We start from the raw sequence: 19,643 nt of genomic DNA on the forward strand, positions 1-19,643 counted from the left end.
GCAGGTCCACGTCTTCTGCTAGCGCTAGGGTGGAAGACACCTACTTGTTGAGCCTAGGAGTCCTCCTGGTTCGATAAACCTTACAGTCTCCATGTAAAGGAAATCTATTGCTGACTACATCTCCACCTTTCACTTGGGGTAACCAACAAGGGGCGAGAAGTATATCCATCAACCCGTCATCAAGCAAATTTCTGGCGCCATTGTCGGGGACTCCAGTCTTCAAGATAGGGAAGTTGCATACTATCCTTTACCTTTGCTTTTTAGTCTTGTTAGTTTGCTTTCTAGTTTTTGCTTTAGAGTCTTATACCAAAAAACACAAAAAAAAATAGTTACTTTGGTTTTAGTTGTCAAGCATGTTAACGTTTGATGCTTGGAAGGAATCTGAGGTCCTAGATTTCCATCAAAGGAATGGAGAAAATATGAAGGGAGCATGGGGTAGAATTTCTGAAGCACACAAAAGAATTATGCCTTGGATACCTATCAAAATTGTGCTTGGAAATTTTTATCATGGTCTCTTTATATGGTGCAGACACTCTCTTGATATTATAGCTAAAGGAGATTTTTTAGAGTGTGACGAGGCAAGAGCTCTTGATATTATACATGGTCTATCTAATAATCTTGTTTATAATCATGGTTATGACACTATTATAGATAGACTTGCTACTATTGAAGGGAAAATAGATGCTCTAGACTTAAGAGAAAGAGAGAAACCCATGGTTGATAAGGAACAAATTTTGAAAATAGATGATGACTGGGAACCTTTTGTTAGAATTAGCATCTCTAACCAAGACTTCCTTGCTTATTGTGATATTGGATCCATGGTTTCTACAATGCCAAAAGTTGTTTATGATTCTCTCTGGTTAGCCATGGAAACTTTTTCATCTTATCATGAACATGCTAATGGTAATATTTCTGAAATCCAGGGAAAGGTAAAAGATGTCCAGGTTACATTCTCTAAAATGAATGTAACGGTTGATTTCTTCATAATGGAGCCCAACAAAGGGAATATAGTGCTTGGAAGGGACTTCCACCGAGCCATGAGAGGCTTCATTGATGTAGGTAAAGGACACATACGCTTATGTGGGAAAGCGAAAGGTACGTACCCGTTCCCTAGGAAAAATAAGGATGAACTTGTTGAGGATCCGTTTGAAGGTTTTTATAATTCCGATGACCTCGGAGAGTCTTGATCCTCCTTCTTGCATTATGCCTAGCTCAAAGGCATAAAAGAAAGTGCTTGTTGGGAGGCAACCCAATTTGTTTTTACTTTCTATTTTAGTGGTTTTTATGCTTATAACTATTGTAGCAACATCATTGTATCTTTATTTTTAAGCTTTGTGCCAAGTTATAGCCTCCGATTGCAAGAAAGTTAAAAAATTGTGACATGCTGTCCACAAACAGATTTTGTCTGCTTGACGAACAAATTCGCCAATAATCACCAGATCATCTTTTTGATCTGATTTTTTTATAGCATGCTATATATAATTGCGTTTCTGGCATCTATTATGAGTTTTTTTTATTTGAGTTGCATAAGTGCCTCGAATAAATTATTTACTACCTTATTTACTACCCGTTGTTCTGTTTTTCAAAGATTCTGCCATGTTTTGCGTTTTCATTGTTTTGCAAATCCTAAGCTTACTTTTTATTTGCAAAAACCTTTTGGAATTCATAAGAAGCAGTAGATTTTCATGAAAATCTTTATTTCCAGCGAGTAATGAATTATTTTATTAAGGGAACTAACCACCCGAATCAGCTTATGATGAGTTTTGTATGAAGGGAGTTTTCAAGTATGCGATGGGAGATGATGAAAGAAGATACATGAGTGTCAAGCGCTCAAGCTTGGGATTCCCCCATGCACCCCAAGATATAATCAAAGGAGACTCAAGCGTCTAAGCTTGGGGATGCCCCCGTGCATCCCCTTCTCTATCAACAATCATCAGTTCGTCCATCTCCATGCTATATTTTTATCACTTCATATGATATGTGATATGCTTGGAGCGTCCTAATATTTACTTTTTAGTTTGTTTTAGTTTTTCTTGCTGTTCATAACAAGTCGGAACCTAGCCTACCTTGTTTGGGAGAGAGACATGCTCCATTCCACTCTAGAACACAACATAGGTTTTCATGCTTATCTTTTTTGTGTGTTCTTCATCTTTTCGTAGCTACTGTCATGCTTAGCTCTTAGTTTTCATGCTTATCTTTTTAAGAGCTATTATTTAGGTTGCTTCTGGAACTCTCTTGAGTTATCATGCTTATCTTGTTTAGAGAGTTGGCTCGTTGCACCGTGTTGTGTGTCTTGCATGAGTAGGTAATTGAGGTTGCTATTTAAGTATAGTAGTAACTTGCAATAGTTTTGAGGTATTGATTTGAGTAATGTTTGTACTATTGGTGCCAAGAGCTCTAGCCTAAAACAACTGCGAGAGTCTACGGAGGGCTCCACCCATAAGGTGTCCATGAAGAAGCGGCCTTGTCTATTCCACTACGGCTTCCATCCACACAGTACTAGGCTCACTCACGGTAGATCTTCACGAAGTAGGCGATCTCCTTGCCCTTACAAACTTCTTGGTTCAACTCCACAACATGAAGTAGGAGGCTCCCAAGTGACACCTAACCAATCTAGGAGGCACCACCCTTCAAAAGGTAATATATGCGGTAGAACGATGAACTCCTTGCTCTTGTGCTTCAATGATAGTCTCCTCAACACTCTATCACTCTCTCACAAATTTGGCATGGGTAGGAGAGATTGATTTTGTGGAAAGCAACTTGGGAAGGATAGAAATCAAGGTTCAAATGGTTGGAACGGAATCTCTTGATCTCAACACATTAGTAGGTGGCTCTCTCAGAAAAATGAACCTGGCAAGTGTAAGTGTATTCCGAGTGCTTGCTCTATGAATGAGAGGTGGGTGCAGGGGTATATATAGGCACTCCCCCCCCCCCAAATACAACCGTTACAACATTATTGCCCAACTCGATGACACCAAAAGGAATCTTGGTGGTACCAAGTTGCACTAAATGTGGCAACTTTGAATTCTTGTGAGACCGATATAGGAATCTCGGTGGTACCGATACGATGACCTAGACCAGTTTCCAAATCTCGGTGAGACCGATTACAAACTCGGAAATTCCGATTCTTGAAATCTTCTCAACAGAAAGTTGGTCACTCAATCTCGGTGACACCGATGTGAAAGTTGGTGGTACCGAGATGGTATGGTTTGACATAGGATATGTCAAGTGTAAAATTGGTAGGGCCGAATGGAAATAGTTGGTGGCACCGATATTGTTGGTTTGGCTTTGGACATAGATATTTTGTGGGAGAATGGCTGAGTATGTTTGGTGGCTACCTCTAAGCACTTCAGCAACCAATTCATCATAATACCTCACCCCCTTTTAATAGTATTGGCTTTCCTATGGACTCAAAATTATTTCTCGCAAATGTAAAATGAGGAGTCTTCTTGCTTGAAGCTTGAGCCAATCCTATTCCTTCCTTGCATCAAGGGGATTCTCCTCACAATCCTATAGCCAAGGCATCTTTGGTCTTTTCTAAAATATACTTGGATAAGATCGTTTGTCTAATGATGCATATGTTGTGATTGATTAATAAAACCACCTTAGGGAGCAATTGTGCTTTCAGCTTTCCGAGAATGCTTGGGGTATAGATTGTATGCACCGGAAGTGCAAGAACTGTCCATTTGCTTGGCGAGGGTGGTACACGGGGCTGTTAAATATTGCACTGTCATACTAGAAGCCGTGGCCTCACAATATCTTTGGGTATGACACTCTTTCCTTGGAATGAGAGGTTCTCGCAATGATATCAACGTGCTTCAGCGTTCTCTTGCAAGGCTCGCAAAAGTCCACTGCCCGGATGTTAACTTTGAGGTCAATGGTCTTTATTATAACAAGGGATACTACCTAGCTGATGGTATTTATCCTCAATGGTGAAGACAATATGCAACCGAGAAGGAGAGAAGAAGCAAACATTTGCCCAAGCACAAGAGAGTGTCACGAAGGTCGTGGAGCATGCTTTTGTTGTGTTTCAATTTTGATGGGATATCATTTGACACCCTTAACTCGCATGGAGCACCAAGAAGTTTTAGGAGGTGATGATTCCTTGTGTAATCATGCACAACATGATCGTGGAGGGTGAGCGTGCTAACAACATATACAACAAATGATTTGAATATCAGGGTAAAAATGTTGTGCATGAGCACCAAGAACCGGCAACGTTTAAAAAGTTCAGTCAATCCCATCGTAAAATGCATGATTGGCATATTCATATGCAACCCCAAAATAACTTGATTGAGCACATATGGAATCACATTAACAACCAGTAGAGTATCGGTTTATTTCCTTTTCATGCATTCAAGACAATTTTAATTGTTTTGTAAAACTATTTGCAATTTGTTATTATTCACATGTAAGACCATTTGATTGTAAAACTACTTGCAATGTTTTGATTTATTTCGTTGTGAAACTATTTTTACAATGAGTATAGTTCAAGAAAACTATACATAGGGCCTCCAGCCGAGCGTGGCGGACCATATTTGTCATCCGCGTTGGACATAGTGCTAGCGCATCGAGAAAAACAACCGAACGCTATTTTTTTCTTAATTTAAATAAATAAAATACGGACAAAATAGATGTCTGCTTTGGGGTCAATCCTTTCGAGTTGGCCTAGAGAAAATACAATGCAAGGATTAATCCTTCGAGTTGCTAGATGTATTCGAACTGCGCAGAATCACGTGGCGTTTTGCACTTTTCTATTTTCTCCAGCCAGGTTTTTTTTTTCGTTGTGAGTTTCTTCATGACCGATTTTTTTGTTTTGTTTTCTCCTTTCTATTTATTTTTTCCTTCATTTTTTCTTTTTATTAAGTTTTTTAAATGCACATTTTTTTCCAAATTGATGAACTTTTTAAAATGTTGATGCACCTTTAAATAATTTGACTTTTTTTTCAACATTGATTAACTTTTTACAAATCCGATGACCTTTTAAAAAAATTTGATGATTTCCCCCAAATCGACGAGCCTTTTAAATTTTGATGAACTTTTAAAAATTGATGAACCTTTTCAAATTCATGATTTTTTGGCGCATTTTTTGTTTTATTTTAAATGCAATCGAGTGACTAGAGGGAAATAAAAATGCAAAATCCACATGGGTTGGCCCACCAGCGTCGCCGCATGGGCACTAGGATCTCGGGCCCGTGAAGCGTCGAATAGGAGCTCCCGAATCACCTTGTGGAGCCATGATGGGCCATGGTGGCCTCGGTCGGTGGATGTCATCGGGCTTGCCGGCTTGGGGTAGGCATTCGAACAGTGTCCCGACACCCCTTGACAAGGACTTCTCAAACCTAAACCATGATCGAATGAGTTCAGGCAAGTGCGACTCCATGATCGGGTTGTCTATGTCGAGCACGGCGGTGGCCGGCGGCAGAGTGTTGTGGCAACACATAGTAGAACCGCGATTCGAACTGGGACAGGGTTGCGGTTTTCCAGATGGTACCGACACGATGGTCTGCTATGGAGGTGGAGCGGGGGTCGAGCTCCTTCTTGGTAGTTGCGGCCCTCAAGCATCGCCCTTGACGTTTCACGAACCGGACAGTGCAGGTTGGCTTGTCCAGGTCCTGCAGAAAGACGAAAATAGTAAAAGGCTTCGATTGATTCATCATGACGATGGCAATCGAGTCGGAGAGGGCGGGCTTTGGAACGGAGATAGTGGCGGGAATGTGAAAATGTGCGGGCTCTAGGTGAGGTTTTGGGTAGAATATATGTATGAGAGTCCGATGTGGCGAACATGCGAACTCTCTGAGAGCTCTTCTAATTTGAGACCGACTTTCATGATTTTAAAAGTTCAAACCGAGCCGACCTGGTTTGAATGATCAACGTTGTGGGCTTTAAAGTGTCCGGACCATTTGATCCGAATATATGCAAACGGTTTTATGATCCGCGTTGAAAGTGTCCTAACAAATTCGTTGCCAAAATCCATCGTTGTTCGGCACTGAAATAATAGGTGTATGCGGTCTTCGCCCTCGTTCATGGTTTCTTTTCAAGGAAACATCATTGTTGGCACTTGAAGTAAGGTCTTCGCCATCTAGTCCTTCGTCCCCCCGTACACTGCTTTCCTTTTCTCCGCAAATAGCAGTACACTTAGTAGGGAGATAGGTGCAGGAATCATTTAAAATTCTGCTGGTAAACAGTCATGTTCGTGGAGCAAAGAAACACCGCGCGTCTTGTTTTAAAATGCCTCAAAACCAACTCCGTTCAACAGCTGTACCACTGAACGCTCCGTACAAAGCCAGGTGATAGCCGAACGGACAACTAGCGAAAAGAAATCAGGAAGTGTGAAAAAAAAAGGGGGGGCAGGTCAGAATTGCTCCGTAGAGCCGAGCTGGAGATGGTTGCTCGGTTGGATATCCTTTGGGAGCGGCAGCATTGCTCGCGACGAACCATTCCGGATCCCAGCGCGCGTCGGATCGGTGCTTAGGCGTTAAGCTGGATCAAAGTACTGGCGAAGAAGTGCGTTCAAATGAATTCGGCACGCTTTGCGTGGTGGTCCAACAAAGCAAAGACTACTAACGACCCAGGCATCACCAATAATGCCCTTGTTAACATCCATCCATTCCAAGAGACATCTAATCGAACCCGCACGCTCTGACAGCAGGCCATTCCGAAACCGCGAGCCATTTTTTTTCAATCAAACAGAAAGAAAAGGATCGATGGAAAGCTCGGGAACCATGCATCCAGATGCTGGCTCCCGCGCTAGATACGAGTACAAAAACGCACGGACAAACCAAACCAAGGAACCAGTACACCCCGCGCACCTGCTCGCGCCAGCGCTGGCACGCGCGCGCATGCACGCCCTTTGCGGAGCACCGGCACGAGCACGACCAGGCCATCAGCCGCCCCTACCTCGCTTTAAGCAGCTCATGCCGCGCCGCCCTGTACGCGCCCACCCTCGGGCACGGGGCGCTCTGGCTCTGCCGCTGCCCGAGCGACAGGGGGACACGGACGCGCTGGAAAGCGCCCGTCCCAGACCGCCTGCCGGCCGGGTCCTGATCAGGCGTGCGGAGCGCGCACTGTTGGCCGGTCGTTCCTCGACGACGACCCGTGAAAGATGAAAGAAAGGGTGCGTAGGTGCGTCAGTGGGTGGTTGGGCCGGGCGGGGTCGCGGGTCTCGCGACCGGTGGTCCGACGGCGGCGACGACGGCAAACGGAGCATCCATGCACGCAGTCACGCACGTGTACACAGAGACGTGCCGCCCCATGTCAGCGCTGCTATATCCGCTGTGCGTTGGCGTGGCCTGGGCGCGAGGGGACACCGTACGCGCGCCGGGCGGCGCTTTCTTTATCGCCAACAGGCGAGGCGACCGTCCCTCGAAGCGTTTTTTCTGACTCCCAGGTGCCAGCGAGCGTGCCGTGAACGGCGTGAGGGAAATAACGTGCATGTGTGTGAGTTCAGGTGACGCGGAACGCGGGCGTGCCCGGGGTGGAGTGGAGATGTGTGATGCTACGAGCGCCACGATGATCTGTACCCGTGCACACCACGCATGGGACTTTGGGTCCTCTGTACGGCTGCGCCCGTCGGTTCCGACGAGGACCCATCGACCTGCCTTCGTTCTATGCACACACACCTTCTTCTTTTGCGGGGAGTTGCACGAACGCCTTGCAAGTTGGTGATTTGCTACTAGTATCTGAGAATGCTGGGTTTCCACAAATGGGATTAACTAACCCCATCCCACTTACTACCTCCGTCACGCCTTGCAAGTTGGTGATTTGCTATTTTTTTTATAAAGACCATATATGTTAATATTGCGAAGATATCAACTACACACGACCTCTGCAACAACGCAATGTCCTACTGACATGACGGATGTACACAACCAAAAATAGAAGAAAATGCTAAAACAAAAAAGTCATGCTATAGAGTTTCAGTACTTGCAGCAGCAGCACAACGACCACCAAGACAACACGTGACGTCCAAGTACTTCAAAAAACGACGCCTCCAAAAAAGAAACAGCGCATTAGCACCGTAGTCGCCCGATCGAAAATCTTGATTTTTCATCGTGAAGATAATTCCCACTCTCAAAACAATGTCTTGAACAAGGTCATTGCCAGACACAACCAAATAAGGTTAGACCTTGGATTTTCATCCTAAAAGAAAGGACCTTAAACTTCACCTATGATGTTTCTCCCACTTACATACCACTGCTACAAATCTCAAAACTCCAAGCAAATTCCTCAACGACGTAGGCTATAATCACGGTTACTAGTCCTTCAACCTCGCCTTTCATGACATTCTTCCTCTTTGACTTTATCATAGAGTAAAATATCTCCTGATGAAAACAAATAGCACAGCTTCGCGCCTCTCCCTCCTTAATGGAGAATCAATGGACACGATCAAATTCCAGCCGATCCAGCAATCTCCAGGCATAACACGCACATGGGAGTCCGCCAACGAAGCCTTCCGAAACCCACCACTCCGACCATATCAGAAGTATGGACATCAGGCAGATCTTTGTCTTGGTGATTTGCTACTATCTGAGAATGCTAGGTATCTAGGTAACCTATGCACGACACACACAAAAAAAGACTTTGCTCCTATGTAGTATCACTGATGTGCCGTGGCTTCCAATGCTGGGTTTTATTTTACGTTGGGAAACATTTTTGGACGGCGCGTCGGCCGATCGCTTCGGCCGCCCCTGCGTGCGTCGTGCGATCCTGCGCGTGGGACGTTCCTTCCTTTTTGATGCGAGACGTTATTTTTATGTAACTGTTTTTTTTTTGCTACTACCAATAGAATTTTTGTTACATTTTGTTCATAAAAAAAGCTACATCCATGTTTAGTTGCAACCCGAGTTCGTCGAATTTTTTTCTACAATACGTGTTAATTTTTGCTATAATCGGTATTATTTTTTGGTACAATCGTTTACTAAAAAAGTTGCATACACGTTCGAGAGAGTTGTAACCCGAGTTCACCGGATTGTTTTGCTATCACGCTTCATCAGCGTTGTTTTTTTTACTACGACCACATTGATATTTTTTTGCTACAACCATATTTTTACGGGAGCTGCTACGAATGAACCGATTGATTTCCCTAGGAAATCAGTCAGGTCGCATGCCGTTGGATCCATCCTGTTAGAGCCGTTCGATCAGTCAACGCTAAGACCGGCCCTTCTCATATCGGCAGCCCCTTCCCCTTGCTGGCAGCACAACGATCCTTCACCGTCGGCGTCGGCGACGCAACACCGCGCGCAACGCCACCCCGCTCTCCATCGCAGCACCCAACCCCGCCGGCCAAGCTCTCCACTGCATCGCAACTCCAGGCTGCCGGTGAAGCTTCAATGCAGCCGCCGCTGAAAGTTCCATCGCAGCCTCTAGTGAAGCTCCATTGCATCACCGGCCCGTGCATCACAGCTTCGTGCCATCGGTGAAGCTTCGATGCAGACGTCGCAAAAGCTCCATTCCAACACCGCCCGCTGCATGGCAGCTCCGGCTGGACGGTGAAGCTTCATTGCAGCCGCTGGCGAGGCTCTAGTGCAGTAGCCAATGAAGCATCATTGCAGCAAATGCGCGCTGCATCGCAGCTCCCGGCTGCCGGCGAGCGCTCCATCGCAGTACATAAGGAGCCGCCCGACGAGAGCTCAGCACCACCGCCCGCGCGACCGCCATTAATTGCAGCGCCAGTGCCCCCCTTGCTCCCAGCGTCCACGACGGCTTGCAGCAGGATGCTTTGATTTGGGGAGAGCTGCGATGCAAGTCAAGAGTCAGCTGGTGCTTGTGTGGGTGGGGCATCCCGTGTGGGGATAGGGACGAAGCGGTGTGCGGACCGGAGCGGGACACGTGCCGTCCGCTAGAAGAGGCTTACGCCGCGCTAGAATCAACCGGCTGTTTTTAATCGATTTCCTATTTTTACTGCATCCGTGATCGAAATTTGCTGCATCAAGGATTTTTTTGCTGCATGGGTAAATCTAACGGTCAAATCAGATTAATCCGACAGATCGGACGGCTGGCAGACCACTGCCCTTTTACGTTTGCCATTGCACGAACCGTTTGCAAGATTTGTTTTTTTACGGTTAAACAGAACTGTGCAATTCAAACACATTCTCTTGACCGCAGCCGACTGCCGCGCTGAACCGAACCAATCATCCGCCAAATGCCCATACTCTACTACCCAATCACACACACACACGCGCCCCCACTCCCCGCTCACCCCCACCATCCGATCGCCCACGCCCCGCGGGCACCGTACGGCGCCCAACGCGGCCCGCTCCCCGGCACCAGCCGCGAAGCTCCCTGCTGCCGGAACGGCCAATAAATAGGACGATTGCACACGCCCGCATCGCCACCACCACGCGCACGCGCACACGCACACGGCCACCATTAGTTTTCTAGGAGTAGCATACACTCCGAGCTAAGCAAGCCGTCATGGCCGCGGCGGGCAAGTCCAAGGAGGCGGACGCGGCGCGGTGCAGGAGGCACCCGAGCCACCGGCACGCGGCGGGCGTGTGCCCCTTCTGCCTCAGCGACCGCCTCTCGCGCATCTCCGCCGCCAACGACGCCTCCGGGTCGTCGGCGGCGTCCTCGCCGCGCTCGTCCGGGGACGCGAGCGTCGCGTCGGCCCAGACGGCGCCGCCGCCCTGCCGCGAGGCCCGGCGGGCGAGGCTCGGCATGCTGATGCGGCAGGACCAGCCGGGGGCGGCCGCGGGCGGCCGCCACGGCAAGCAGGAGGCGGCGGAGGCGGAGGAGGAGAAGAAGAAGCCGGCGAAGAGGGGCAACTTCTGGACCCGGCTGCAGCAGGCGAGCTGGTACAGGAGGGACGGCTGCTCGGTGGCGCACTCCAAGGCGGCGGCCGGGAAGAAGGGGGGCGCCGCCGCGCCGCCGCACAAGCGGGCGGCGTCGCTGTTCTGAAGCCCCGGCGGGCAGGAGGCCGCGCGGCCGGTCAGTTGAGCGACATTGGCCCGGTTGGTTGGTTGGTCGGATGGATTCCGGGTCGTGTGTGTGCTGTTCCAAACTCCATAGCCTACGTGGCCGGATGGATGGATGGATCACCTGCTCGTCTGGCTGGCTGGCTGGCGTCTTCCTCGCTGTTTCTTTCTCTCGGGTTTGTGCCCTGTGGCTGTGGGTTTGGTGCGCGGTTGTTGGAAGGGTACTGGTAGCCGTGTTGGATTGGATGGAAGGACAGCCTAATGGCTTGTCCATTTTTGTACAGATCGGTCTCCAATGAAAGAGCTTGCGTTCGACTCGATCGCGCTGTTTGTTTGTTCGTTTCCCCGTCGCGATCGAACCGGTGGATGTGTTTCTTGTCGTTGATGGTGAGATTCACTAGCTCCGTAGGTTGCAATCTGACAGCGAGTCCGTCGCAATTTATAGTTTTTTTCTTTCTTTTTTGCTCAGAGGCAGGCACATGGGAAACAAAAACGATGAACTCCTAGAGCTCCGAAACATCAAAACTGTTTGCAACCGTCCTGTTTTCTTGAACACCAGGGACGAGCCATCATCGGCATTTTCGAGACCATCGCAGAGCTGGTTCAAGTTCGATGTTTAGTTGAGGCGAATCTGTGACCTATATACAATTCTACTACGACCCCTTCGTTTTCCCTTTGGGAATCCTGTATACCGTACCTAGGTTTTCCTACACCTTCTGTAACAACATTTCCGAGGGACTATACATCCTGTACCTCCCTTCTATCCATACTCTTAGCTTCGGACATGTCACAGTTCCAAAACAAGAAAAACTTTGGACATGTCAATTTGTCAAACCACCTGGTCGATCATCGAATGGCTCGATCCGTTTCGAGGGCGCTGTCATCCTCGTCAAGGTACTCCACATCAACCCGCGGGTTGCTCGAGTGCCGTTTCAGCCCCCGGAAGATCTCGTCCAGCGAGTCCGAAGTCGACGAGCTCGTGCGCGACAGGCTCGAAGGAAGCAGCCTCTTGGAGCTCATGCTCGACCTGAAGCTCCGAAACCCCGCCTTCATCGAGGCCCATCGCGACGCGGTTCCGGCCGATGGGTCTGGTGCCACGCTGGCAGGAGGAGATGGGTTTTCAGAGTCCCCTGCTTCGAGGAAAACAGAGGCGGGATGCGTCTCCTCTTTCACTTGTTTAACTGATAACTGTTGACTGGTGGGTTGTCGTTCTGTAATGGATGAGTATTTGTGGTCAGCGTTGACACCGTATTTCGCCTGGGCTCCTCCTTCCCTCTTGGGTGAATGTGGAGCTGCTTTTATCACCACCACCTTTTCTATACCCTGTGGAGAAACAGATAGAAGAATGAGATAAGATTAAGGTCTCCAAACACCCCTAAGATTTAACAATCATGTTTAGAGAATAAATCGTACCTGCAGCATGTTTCCAGATTCGACGTCTTCGCTTACAGAACTGAAGTTTCTTGCCAATGGGGTGGCCTGCTCGCCGAGCTTGCGCGCCTGTTCAATCCAAGATCTTTCTGCAAACGAAACAAGCATATTCAGGCAAAATATCATCAGATAGGAAAAGCTAGTGACTGAGCAACAACAGGCTTGACTGAAAAGAGGATTGATTAAAGATTCGATCAGTCAAACGGGAAACAACAGATTGTTTATGTTGCTTCCCTTGTCGGAAAAAGAACAGCATGTTGCTACCAGTCCAGTTGCAAATTTATTTGCTGAAGAATACCGTATTGAAATCCGTCAAGATACACGAGCGTCTTACCTTTCTGTAGAATCATCACTCCAGATGGATCAAATCCGTTTGTATCCTCTTCTTCCTCAGTCCAGAATTTGAACCGTTTCCAGCTTCCAAATATTTCAAACAGATATCCAAAGAAATTGCCCGCGACCAGTATAGTGTAAACAACCATAATGAGTGGATATATTCTGTTGAAGTTTCTCCCAAAGAAAGGAACTGCATCATCAATGCTCCCCATCCTCTGCATAATAGTACAAGAGATTATTAATGCAGCAGTTAACTACCTAGCAGATGAATTTCCAGCAGTTAAACAGTAAGCTTGTAGAATAGGGAAGTAGCAGAACTTTTCCATCAAATTCAAATATGAACCAATACTGTGTTATCACCTAGACACAAGAATATCACAACTACTTACTGCGTATTAAGGTAAACAGTAGCCAAACCTTTTTTTTTCTTCCCATGCGCAGTTTTTTTAGTAAAATGAAAGCTAATGGGACTATGGAAGTACTGTTGAATGGAAAGTCTGGCCGTCTGGGTACGATTTGCGCTATAGCAGGTGTATTTTTTAGTGTTACTCATTTGTACTGCTCAGATTTGTGCCATAGGGGACAAGGGGCTTAGGGTAGTTTTGCCCCCATCCTGGGATGTCCACTGAATTGCGTGTAATCTGTTGTAACCGTCTCCTCTGAGACTGACTCTCTACCTTTTCAATACAAAGAAACGCACTCTCTGCGTTTTCTCGAAAAAAAAGATTTGTGCCATAGGTGGAATTTGCCAGAAACAGCTGCATGTCCCCGTAATTTTCTTGGTTAGAGTTTCCCTTTTCTCCAACAAAATGGGAAACATTCAAAGACTATTGCTACTTTTGTATTCCCTACACATCGACAAAACCTATTCATGAGGAAGATTGGTTAAAATCTACAAATTCGAGTTATAGCTATTACTACAAAAGAGTGTGGTAAAAATCAATGCAGCAAAGGAACATATAAAAACTATTACCTTCTCAAAAGTAGTTCTAACATCACCACCAAGATGAACGAGATTCAGAAAGTTGTAAGAAATAGCAGGTGCGTATCTTGCAACCATTCTGAAAAAAAGACATTTGATGCAAAACTTATGATAGTGTGCAAAAAAAGGTTGGACTGACGTGCTTGAAACATCGAATAGCAGGAAAGGAAGACTTACGAGCAGATCATAAGCAGGCTCACAGGGCTAGTTTGTCCTGGAGTCAGTGAATAAACCACCATCATCCCTATCCTAAAGAGCGGATAATATGTGCAAATGCACATATACATCAATGGAGCAAATGCAACAACCTGTTAAGTGGTATTAGCAGGCAAGGCGTTAAATTAGTATTTTAAAGGTCGTTTCTTGGATGATGAATTACAAGCAAGTAAAAGGTATATGCATGTGGTAAACAGTCTTGCAAAAGAAGTATGTGGTCATTGCGTGTTTTTTCTTCCAAATTAATGACAAGTGCACCTTCTACAAATTTGTTTTATTTTCCTGCATAGGTACACCTTTTCCCCCAAAAGATGCACCTAAATGTGTTTCATTTTGTTGCATAGGTACAGCTAAAACAATAGAAAAAAATGGTGATTATCGGTGATCATAGATAACAAACTTCCCATAATTTGGCTGCTCGCTGGGGGAAATATTTCAGATTCTACTTCAAACACAAGGAGGCAATGCTACACACTCAAATTAATCAATTTCTTACCTGGACTAAAACTTCTTGCTTTCCTGCAGCATTTATAAGAACGGAAAAAAGTGACAAATGGACACCAGTTGGCAGCAAAGTGGCCTCAGCCAACAGTATGGCAGCTGAGATGCAACCAAGGAGAACGGAAAGAACTTTCAGGAGTCGGTTTAACAGTATACAGCGCCAAATGAACTCTGAAAATGTGAAGGTGTCCGCAAGTCAGTTCCATGAATTTTGGACAGGCCAGGGAGATTAACATAAAATTACTGCTGTGTAGGAAAGCACTGTGAAATATCCATTGGTATTGGACCTATGATAACTTGCGTGCGGTTCAAGCTTTATTATGTGAAATTTACATGCTATGAAGATTGCCAGGGACAATGGAGGTGTGGCAGGGAGGGTGGCGCTTGCTTGATCATCTCCTTTTCGCCTCTCTCTTGCCTCACTTTTTAGGTAGTTCCTTGGTGTATCTTCTCCCTGTCATCTGTGAACTATGATGATGTTTGCCTAAAACTATGCTTAGTAATTAGTACTCCCTCTATCTCCAAATGTAAGACGTTTTTTAACACTATTATAATGTCAAAAACGTCTTACATTTTAAGACAGAGGGAGTTGTTGGTAGCTTTTGCTGGGGTTGATACTCTGTCTTCCCTCACGTGTTGTAATAATGTCACTCAGTATGGTTTCATTTCTATGGAATGGAGTCAGAGACCTTTTCCTTTAATTTTTGTTTATGTGCTAAGGGGCTTTTCTCGGTGCAATCTGTGTATGCGTATCTAATCAATTCCAACTTTCACTTCCATCGCAAACAAATTTGAAAATTTAAACTCCCTCTGAAAGTTAAAATATTCTTGTGGTACTTGAGTAGGGTAGTCATAATAACAAATGGTAACTTGGATAAAAACAATTGGATTGGTAGTAATTACTTCTATCAAGAGGAAGATTATATTCAACACCTCTTCTTTGTAATGATTGCCCTCAGCTTGTTTTGCATGGCTTTTAACATTGCTTCAACTGGTACTGTAGTTCATATTTTTGAGGATTGGCTAAGAGGGCAAAGTGGGGTCTTGAATTCTCCTATTTTGCTCATCATTTGACTAAAAGAAATTATCTAATCCTGTGAAGGTCGGAAATTGCTAATGAAGCTCGGGCTCGAGACTGAATTTTGAAAAATTAAAAAATCAACCTTTTAAGTTTCAAAAATTCTGAAAGAAATTGCACATGTTTATAGGGATGTATACTACATGTTTGCCATGTTTCATGATGAAATACGTGTTCATGTGAGCTGCACACAAAGAAAACAAAGCCATGAATTTCTAGCACATGTACTATTCACTATAAAAGTTCATGATTTGTTTGGTAGATCACGCCAAAAGTATTTCATCATGAAAATTTAGATACATGAAGTATATATCCCTATTTATATGTGTACTTTTAAAAAAAATATGAGACTTTTTTTTTTCAATTTCCGCAAAATTTTGAGCTCCTTGGAGCTTGGAAGCCAAAATTCTCACTCACGTACGGCATTTTCAATTGGTACACTGGTAAAGAGTAACACAAGATGTTCCAAATCTAGATTGTAGGAATATACCTATATGGTCAAGGAAGGATCCTAGTGTGCCTGTTCGACTTTCCCTTAAATCTGATACATATTTCCTGTAAAAACAAACAGAAAGTATGCATGCTGATTAATGTGGTGAGGGTAATATTAACAAATATATTCTGCCGACATTTTAAGAATGTCTACAAAATGACACACAATTGGGTGTGTGTCCGAGAAAATACAAGTATAGGTTATTATATTATTTACTGCTTTCTCCTACATGATAGCAAAGCCAACCAAACTTGCTTCATATATATGCAACAGTGCAATACCCACTAGGCCACTATCATCATCCTCAATGCAGCAAGTAATCGAATCAACTGACAATTTAGCGGCGGTGCAAATAGCACAACAATCTCTCCAACATAGGCTACCACAGTATATGGTTGAACAGAGCAAAACAAACATCAAATATTTGAAAGATTTCTCTGTATCAAGACATTAACTACCAATTTTATGCACAAATTGACAGTCTGACACAACCATTTATCTGTAAAGTAGAAGTCAATACACACCATGCATCTGCATCATGTTGTTCATAATTTGTCACTGTGTCTTCCAGTTCAAGGGCTTCCATGACAGAAGTCGTATATTTGCTGCAAAACAATCAAGTACAGTTAAATCGTTACAATTAACAGCAGCAAAAATATGGTCCGGAGGGTTGTAACCAAACTTGCTCTCCTAGGAGGGTTGTAACCAAACTCTATCTGTTCAATGCAACGAAACGCAAAATCTCTTGCGTTTTCTCGAAAAAAAAAATATGGTCCGGAATTCTACAGAAAATGAGACTCTACAGGGATGTGAATTTTTATTTTCGAACTTCAGCAGTTATTTACAAGAATTTACTCATAAATGCACAGTAAAAGATACTAAGATGTACTAGATTAGCGTATTGTACCTTTTACACCTACAGTACTCCTCATGAGCTATCCTAAGTCTACGTCGAAGTGCAGCCATTGTTTTTTCGTCAGTATCATAATCCATATCATTTTCTGCTAGTTTGTTTCCACCAGAAAGCTTGAACAGTGGGTCATCTCTCAGCTGAGGAAATATATTTGAGCCTGTGAGTTGTTATGTAATTAAAATATGTAAATATCAATTTGTAGCGGTACCTGGGCATCCATACCATTTGAGCCAGCATATTATCAATAATATCCATAAAAGGCTTTAGTGGGTCACGCTTGGACATTTGACTCGATGTGGCTTGAACAACCTTAGACAAGGAAAGGAGCATGCCTTAAGCAGAATGCAATGGTCATGAGATGACAATTTTAAGAACCCAGAGAAGTACATACAGAGATTGTGTTGCAATATTCTTGGCGAGCATTATCAAGTTTTACAGCCATCTTTGCAATCATGTGAGAGAGAATTTTTTGGCGTCGAGTCCAATCAGCATTTCTCCATATATCCTTTGGAATTTCGCTCAAGCCAAAACCAAGAAGAAAGGCACCTGTCACTAGTCCAAAGGTATTTGAGCATGCCATCGCAAAGCCCAAGATAGCACCACCCCTGCAAACAATAGCATTTTTTCAACTTCACACATCACACAGTGAAGAAAAAGTTGAACCTATTCTCTGAAGATCACAAATTGGAGTTAGGACATGAAAACAATGGGCGAGAAGGATTGAAATAGTTCAAACTGGATAAAGTTCAGACAGACAGAAGTTCTAACAGAGTGCCTATTTGTTCCACTAGAGCACACCCAAACAGATCAAATCAAAAATCACACACATGAATGAAGTACATAGAAATATTGGATGGGTCGTACAATATGTAAGTTCAGTTCAAACTCGAAACATGAGTACATACCAATCATGATGCATGATTATGATCAGAACTATTCCAGAAAAGCCGATAGCTCCCACAATTTCATAATAGAGCAAGTTCGCTCGGATACTGGTCTTAAGCCTTTCTTTAACTGTGAAATCTCCAGCATCCTCATAGCCTTTAATGGTAGGAATGATAGCCCTGTTCAGATGAACATAATTTGACATGAGAATGGTGTAGAATTTAGACAAACAACATAACTACTGGAAAGAGAGTTCCGTAAGAAAAAGGGGTTCTACCCGAAAAATCATTGGGGGATTAGGGAGATTTGGTAAGTACCTATAATAGGAAATCACGCAATTAAGAAAAAAAGCAACATCAACAAAAGGATGACATGATTTTTTATTTCATGCTGCCTACAATATACTCCAATAAGACCAGCTCCAAAAGAATTTAAGGGATGCCCAATAGTCAATATAATATGCAGTCATGTTCAGATAAGGATGTAATATAGTTAAGCTGACCGAAATGTTTGGTCAAATCATTAAACTATACAAACCAATGAAGCAGCATGGGCTCAAGAAGGCTAAGCAAATGTGCCATTGACCGATTCGGCAATTGAAAACCAAGGCAGCAGTTTCAGACGTTACATGTTATGAAAAGGACATTTAAAGTTTTCACCTCATTGTTTTCTCGAAAACGTTTTCACCTCATCATTACCAGTTAACACATGAATCAACACAAGTTATCGTGATCAGTAGCATACCATGCTAAGACAAATGTGCTCCAATAAGACCAGCTCCAAAAGAATCCGACGTCGCCCTTTTGGTTGCCGGTAATTGTCTGTAGTTGAGGTAATGGAATGGGAGATCAGAACACGGAACAATGGTAGTACAATAGAAGAGTCTACATCAGTAACCATCCATAAGTACAATGTAACAACAGTACAGCACTTTGTCGAACGGATTCACGCACGCTGGCATGCGGCTCATCAAAATCTCTGTTCTACAGCGCACCACGATCCCCCCAATCCCATGCCGCTTCCCAGGCCGGCAGTTGTTGATGCCGAATCCGCACGCACAGGGAGGAACAACCTAGTAGCTTCTCGATACGCCGAAATGACAATTATACTACTGTACCAACTAGTAGTAATCGCACAGGCACAGCAACAGTGCAACACCGAGAGCGAGGAGCAGCAAGCAAGCAAACCGAGATAGAGGGGGCGGTGCCGCCGGGATCGCACCGTGTAGATGTCGGTGGGGACGAGGATGACGAAGGAGAGGGAGCAGAGCCAGGCGTAGCCGACGGTGGCGAGGACGTGGAGCGGCACGGCGGGGCCGGCGAAGTAGCGGAGCGTGGCCGCCACCATCCCCACCGTCAGAGGCAGCGCTATCAGGTAGAAGACCCACATCTCTCCGCCCCGCTCCGGTCACCGGCCGCCGCCTCGTCTCGTGTCGCGTGCCTGCGTGTGGATGGGCGGAGAGCGGAGAGGCCGAGCGGGACGAGCTGGTGCGGCGTGGCCGTGGCCGCGCGCCACCGGTTAAAAAGCGTGGGCGCGGAGGCAGCTCGGGAGGGAGGGAGGAGTTGGTGGGGCCGGACCCGTTCAGCGGCTTACGTGGCCCGGCGTGGGCCCGTTTCCTCGGCCCGCTGAGGTAAGCACGCTGCTGCACGCAGCCCGCCCTTTCCTTTTGGACTTGGACCGCTTCCCAGTCTTCACACCGGCGGGCTGTGTCCAAAAGAAAGCTACTGACGGGCAAAATGTCTTGGCCCAATCAAGCTCGCAGGAAGAACCACACTGACGCAGTCAGTCATCATAATAAGTACGTACGGTCGTTTTCGGGTAATTTGGCAGAGCGATTAACAAGCGTTTTTGCAGATACAGAACGCGTCAAGAGAAGCATGGCAGCTGCTGCT

The 19,643-nt window shown here is 45.3% G+C and overlaps 2 protein-coding genes across 2 annotated transcripts; one reads left to right on the forward strand and one right to left on the reverse strand.

Moving 5' to 3' along the window:
- The first annotated feature begins 10,056 nt into the window (after positions 1-10,056).
- Positions 10,057-11,234, forward strand: LOC123412033. Its single transcript, XM_045104992.1, has one exon. The coding sequence runs from the start codon at positions 10,417-10,419 to the stop codon at positions 10,897-10,899; it is 483 nt and encodes a 160-aa protein (XP_044960927.1). The 5' UTR covers positions 10,057-10,416; the 3' UTR covers positions 10,900-11,234.
- A 171-nt stretch (positions 11,235-11,405) lies between these two features.
- Positions 11,406-19,227, reverse strand: LOC123412032 (LMBR1 domain-containing protein 2 homolog A-like). Its single transcript, XM_045104991.1, has 14 exons — positions 18,973-19,227; positions 18,496-18,572; positions 17,772-17,930; positions 17,258-17,471; positions 17,089-17,175; positions 16,861-17,003; positions 16,478-16,558; positions 15,951-16,015; positions 14,378-14,553; positions 13,843-13,973; positions 13,657-13,744; positions 12,682-12,898; positions 12,330-12,436; positions 11,406-12,239 (listed from the first exon to the last, which is right to left on the reverse strand). The coding sequence occupies exons 1-14, from the start codon at positions 19,138-19,140 to the stop codon at positions 11,763-11,765; spliced, it is 2,190 nt and encodes a 729-aa protein (XP_044960926.1). The 5' UTR covers positions 19,141-19,227; the 3' UTR covers positions 11,406-11,762.
- Between the last annotated feature and the right edge of the window lie 416 nt (positions 19,228-19,643).

Source organism: Hordeum vulgare, chromosome 7H (assembly GCF_904849725.1).
Source record: "Hordeum vulgare subsp. vulgare chromosome 7H, MorexV3_pseudomolecules_assembly, whole genome shotgun sequence".
Classification (NCBI taxonomy): domain Eukaryota; kingdom Viridiplantae; phylum Streptophyta; class Magnoliopsida; order Poales; family Poaceae; genus Hordeum; species Hordeum vulgare.

Coding starts and splice junctions, on each gene's coding strand:
- LOC123412033 (XM_045104992.1), top strand. CDS start 10,417: ATGGCCGCGGCGGGCAAGTCCAAGGAGGCGGACGCGGCGCGGTGCAGG.
- LOC123412032 (XM_045104991.1), bottom strand. CDS start 19,140: ATGTGGGTCTTCTACCTGATAGCGCTGCCTCTGACGGTGGGGATGGTG. Junction 13,745..13,842: donor AGCCTGCTTATGATCTGCTC/GTAAGTCTTCCT, acceptor TCTTTTTTTCAG/AATGGTTGCAAGATACGCAC. Junction 12,899..13,656: donor TTAGAACTACTTTTGAGAAG/GTAATAGTTTTT, acceptor ACTATTATGCAG/AGGATGGGGAGCATTGATGA.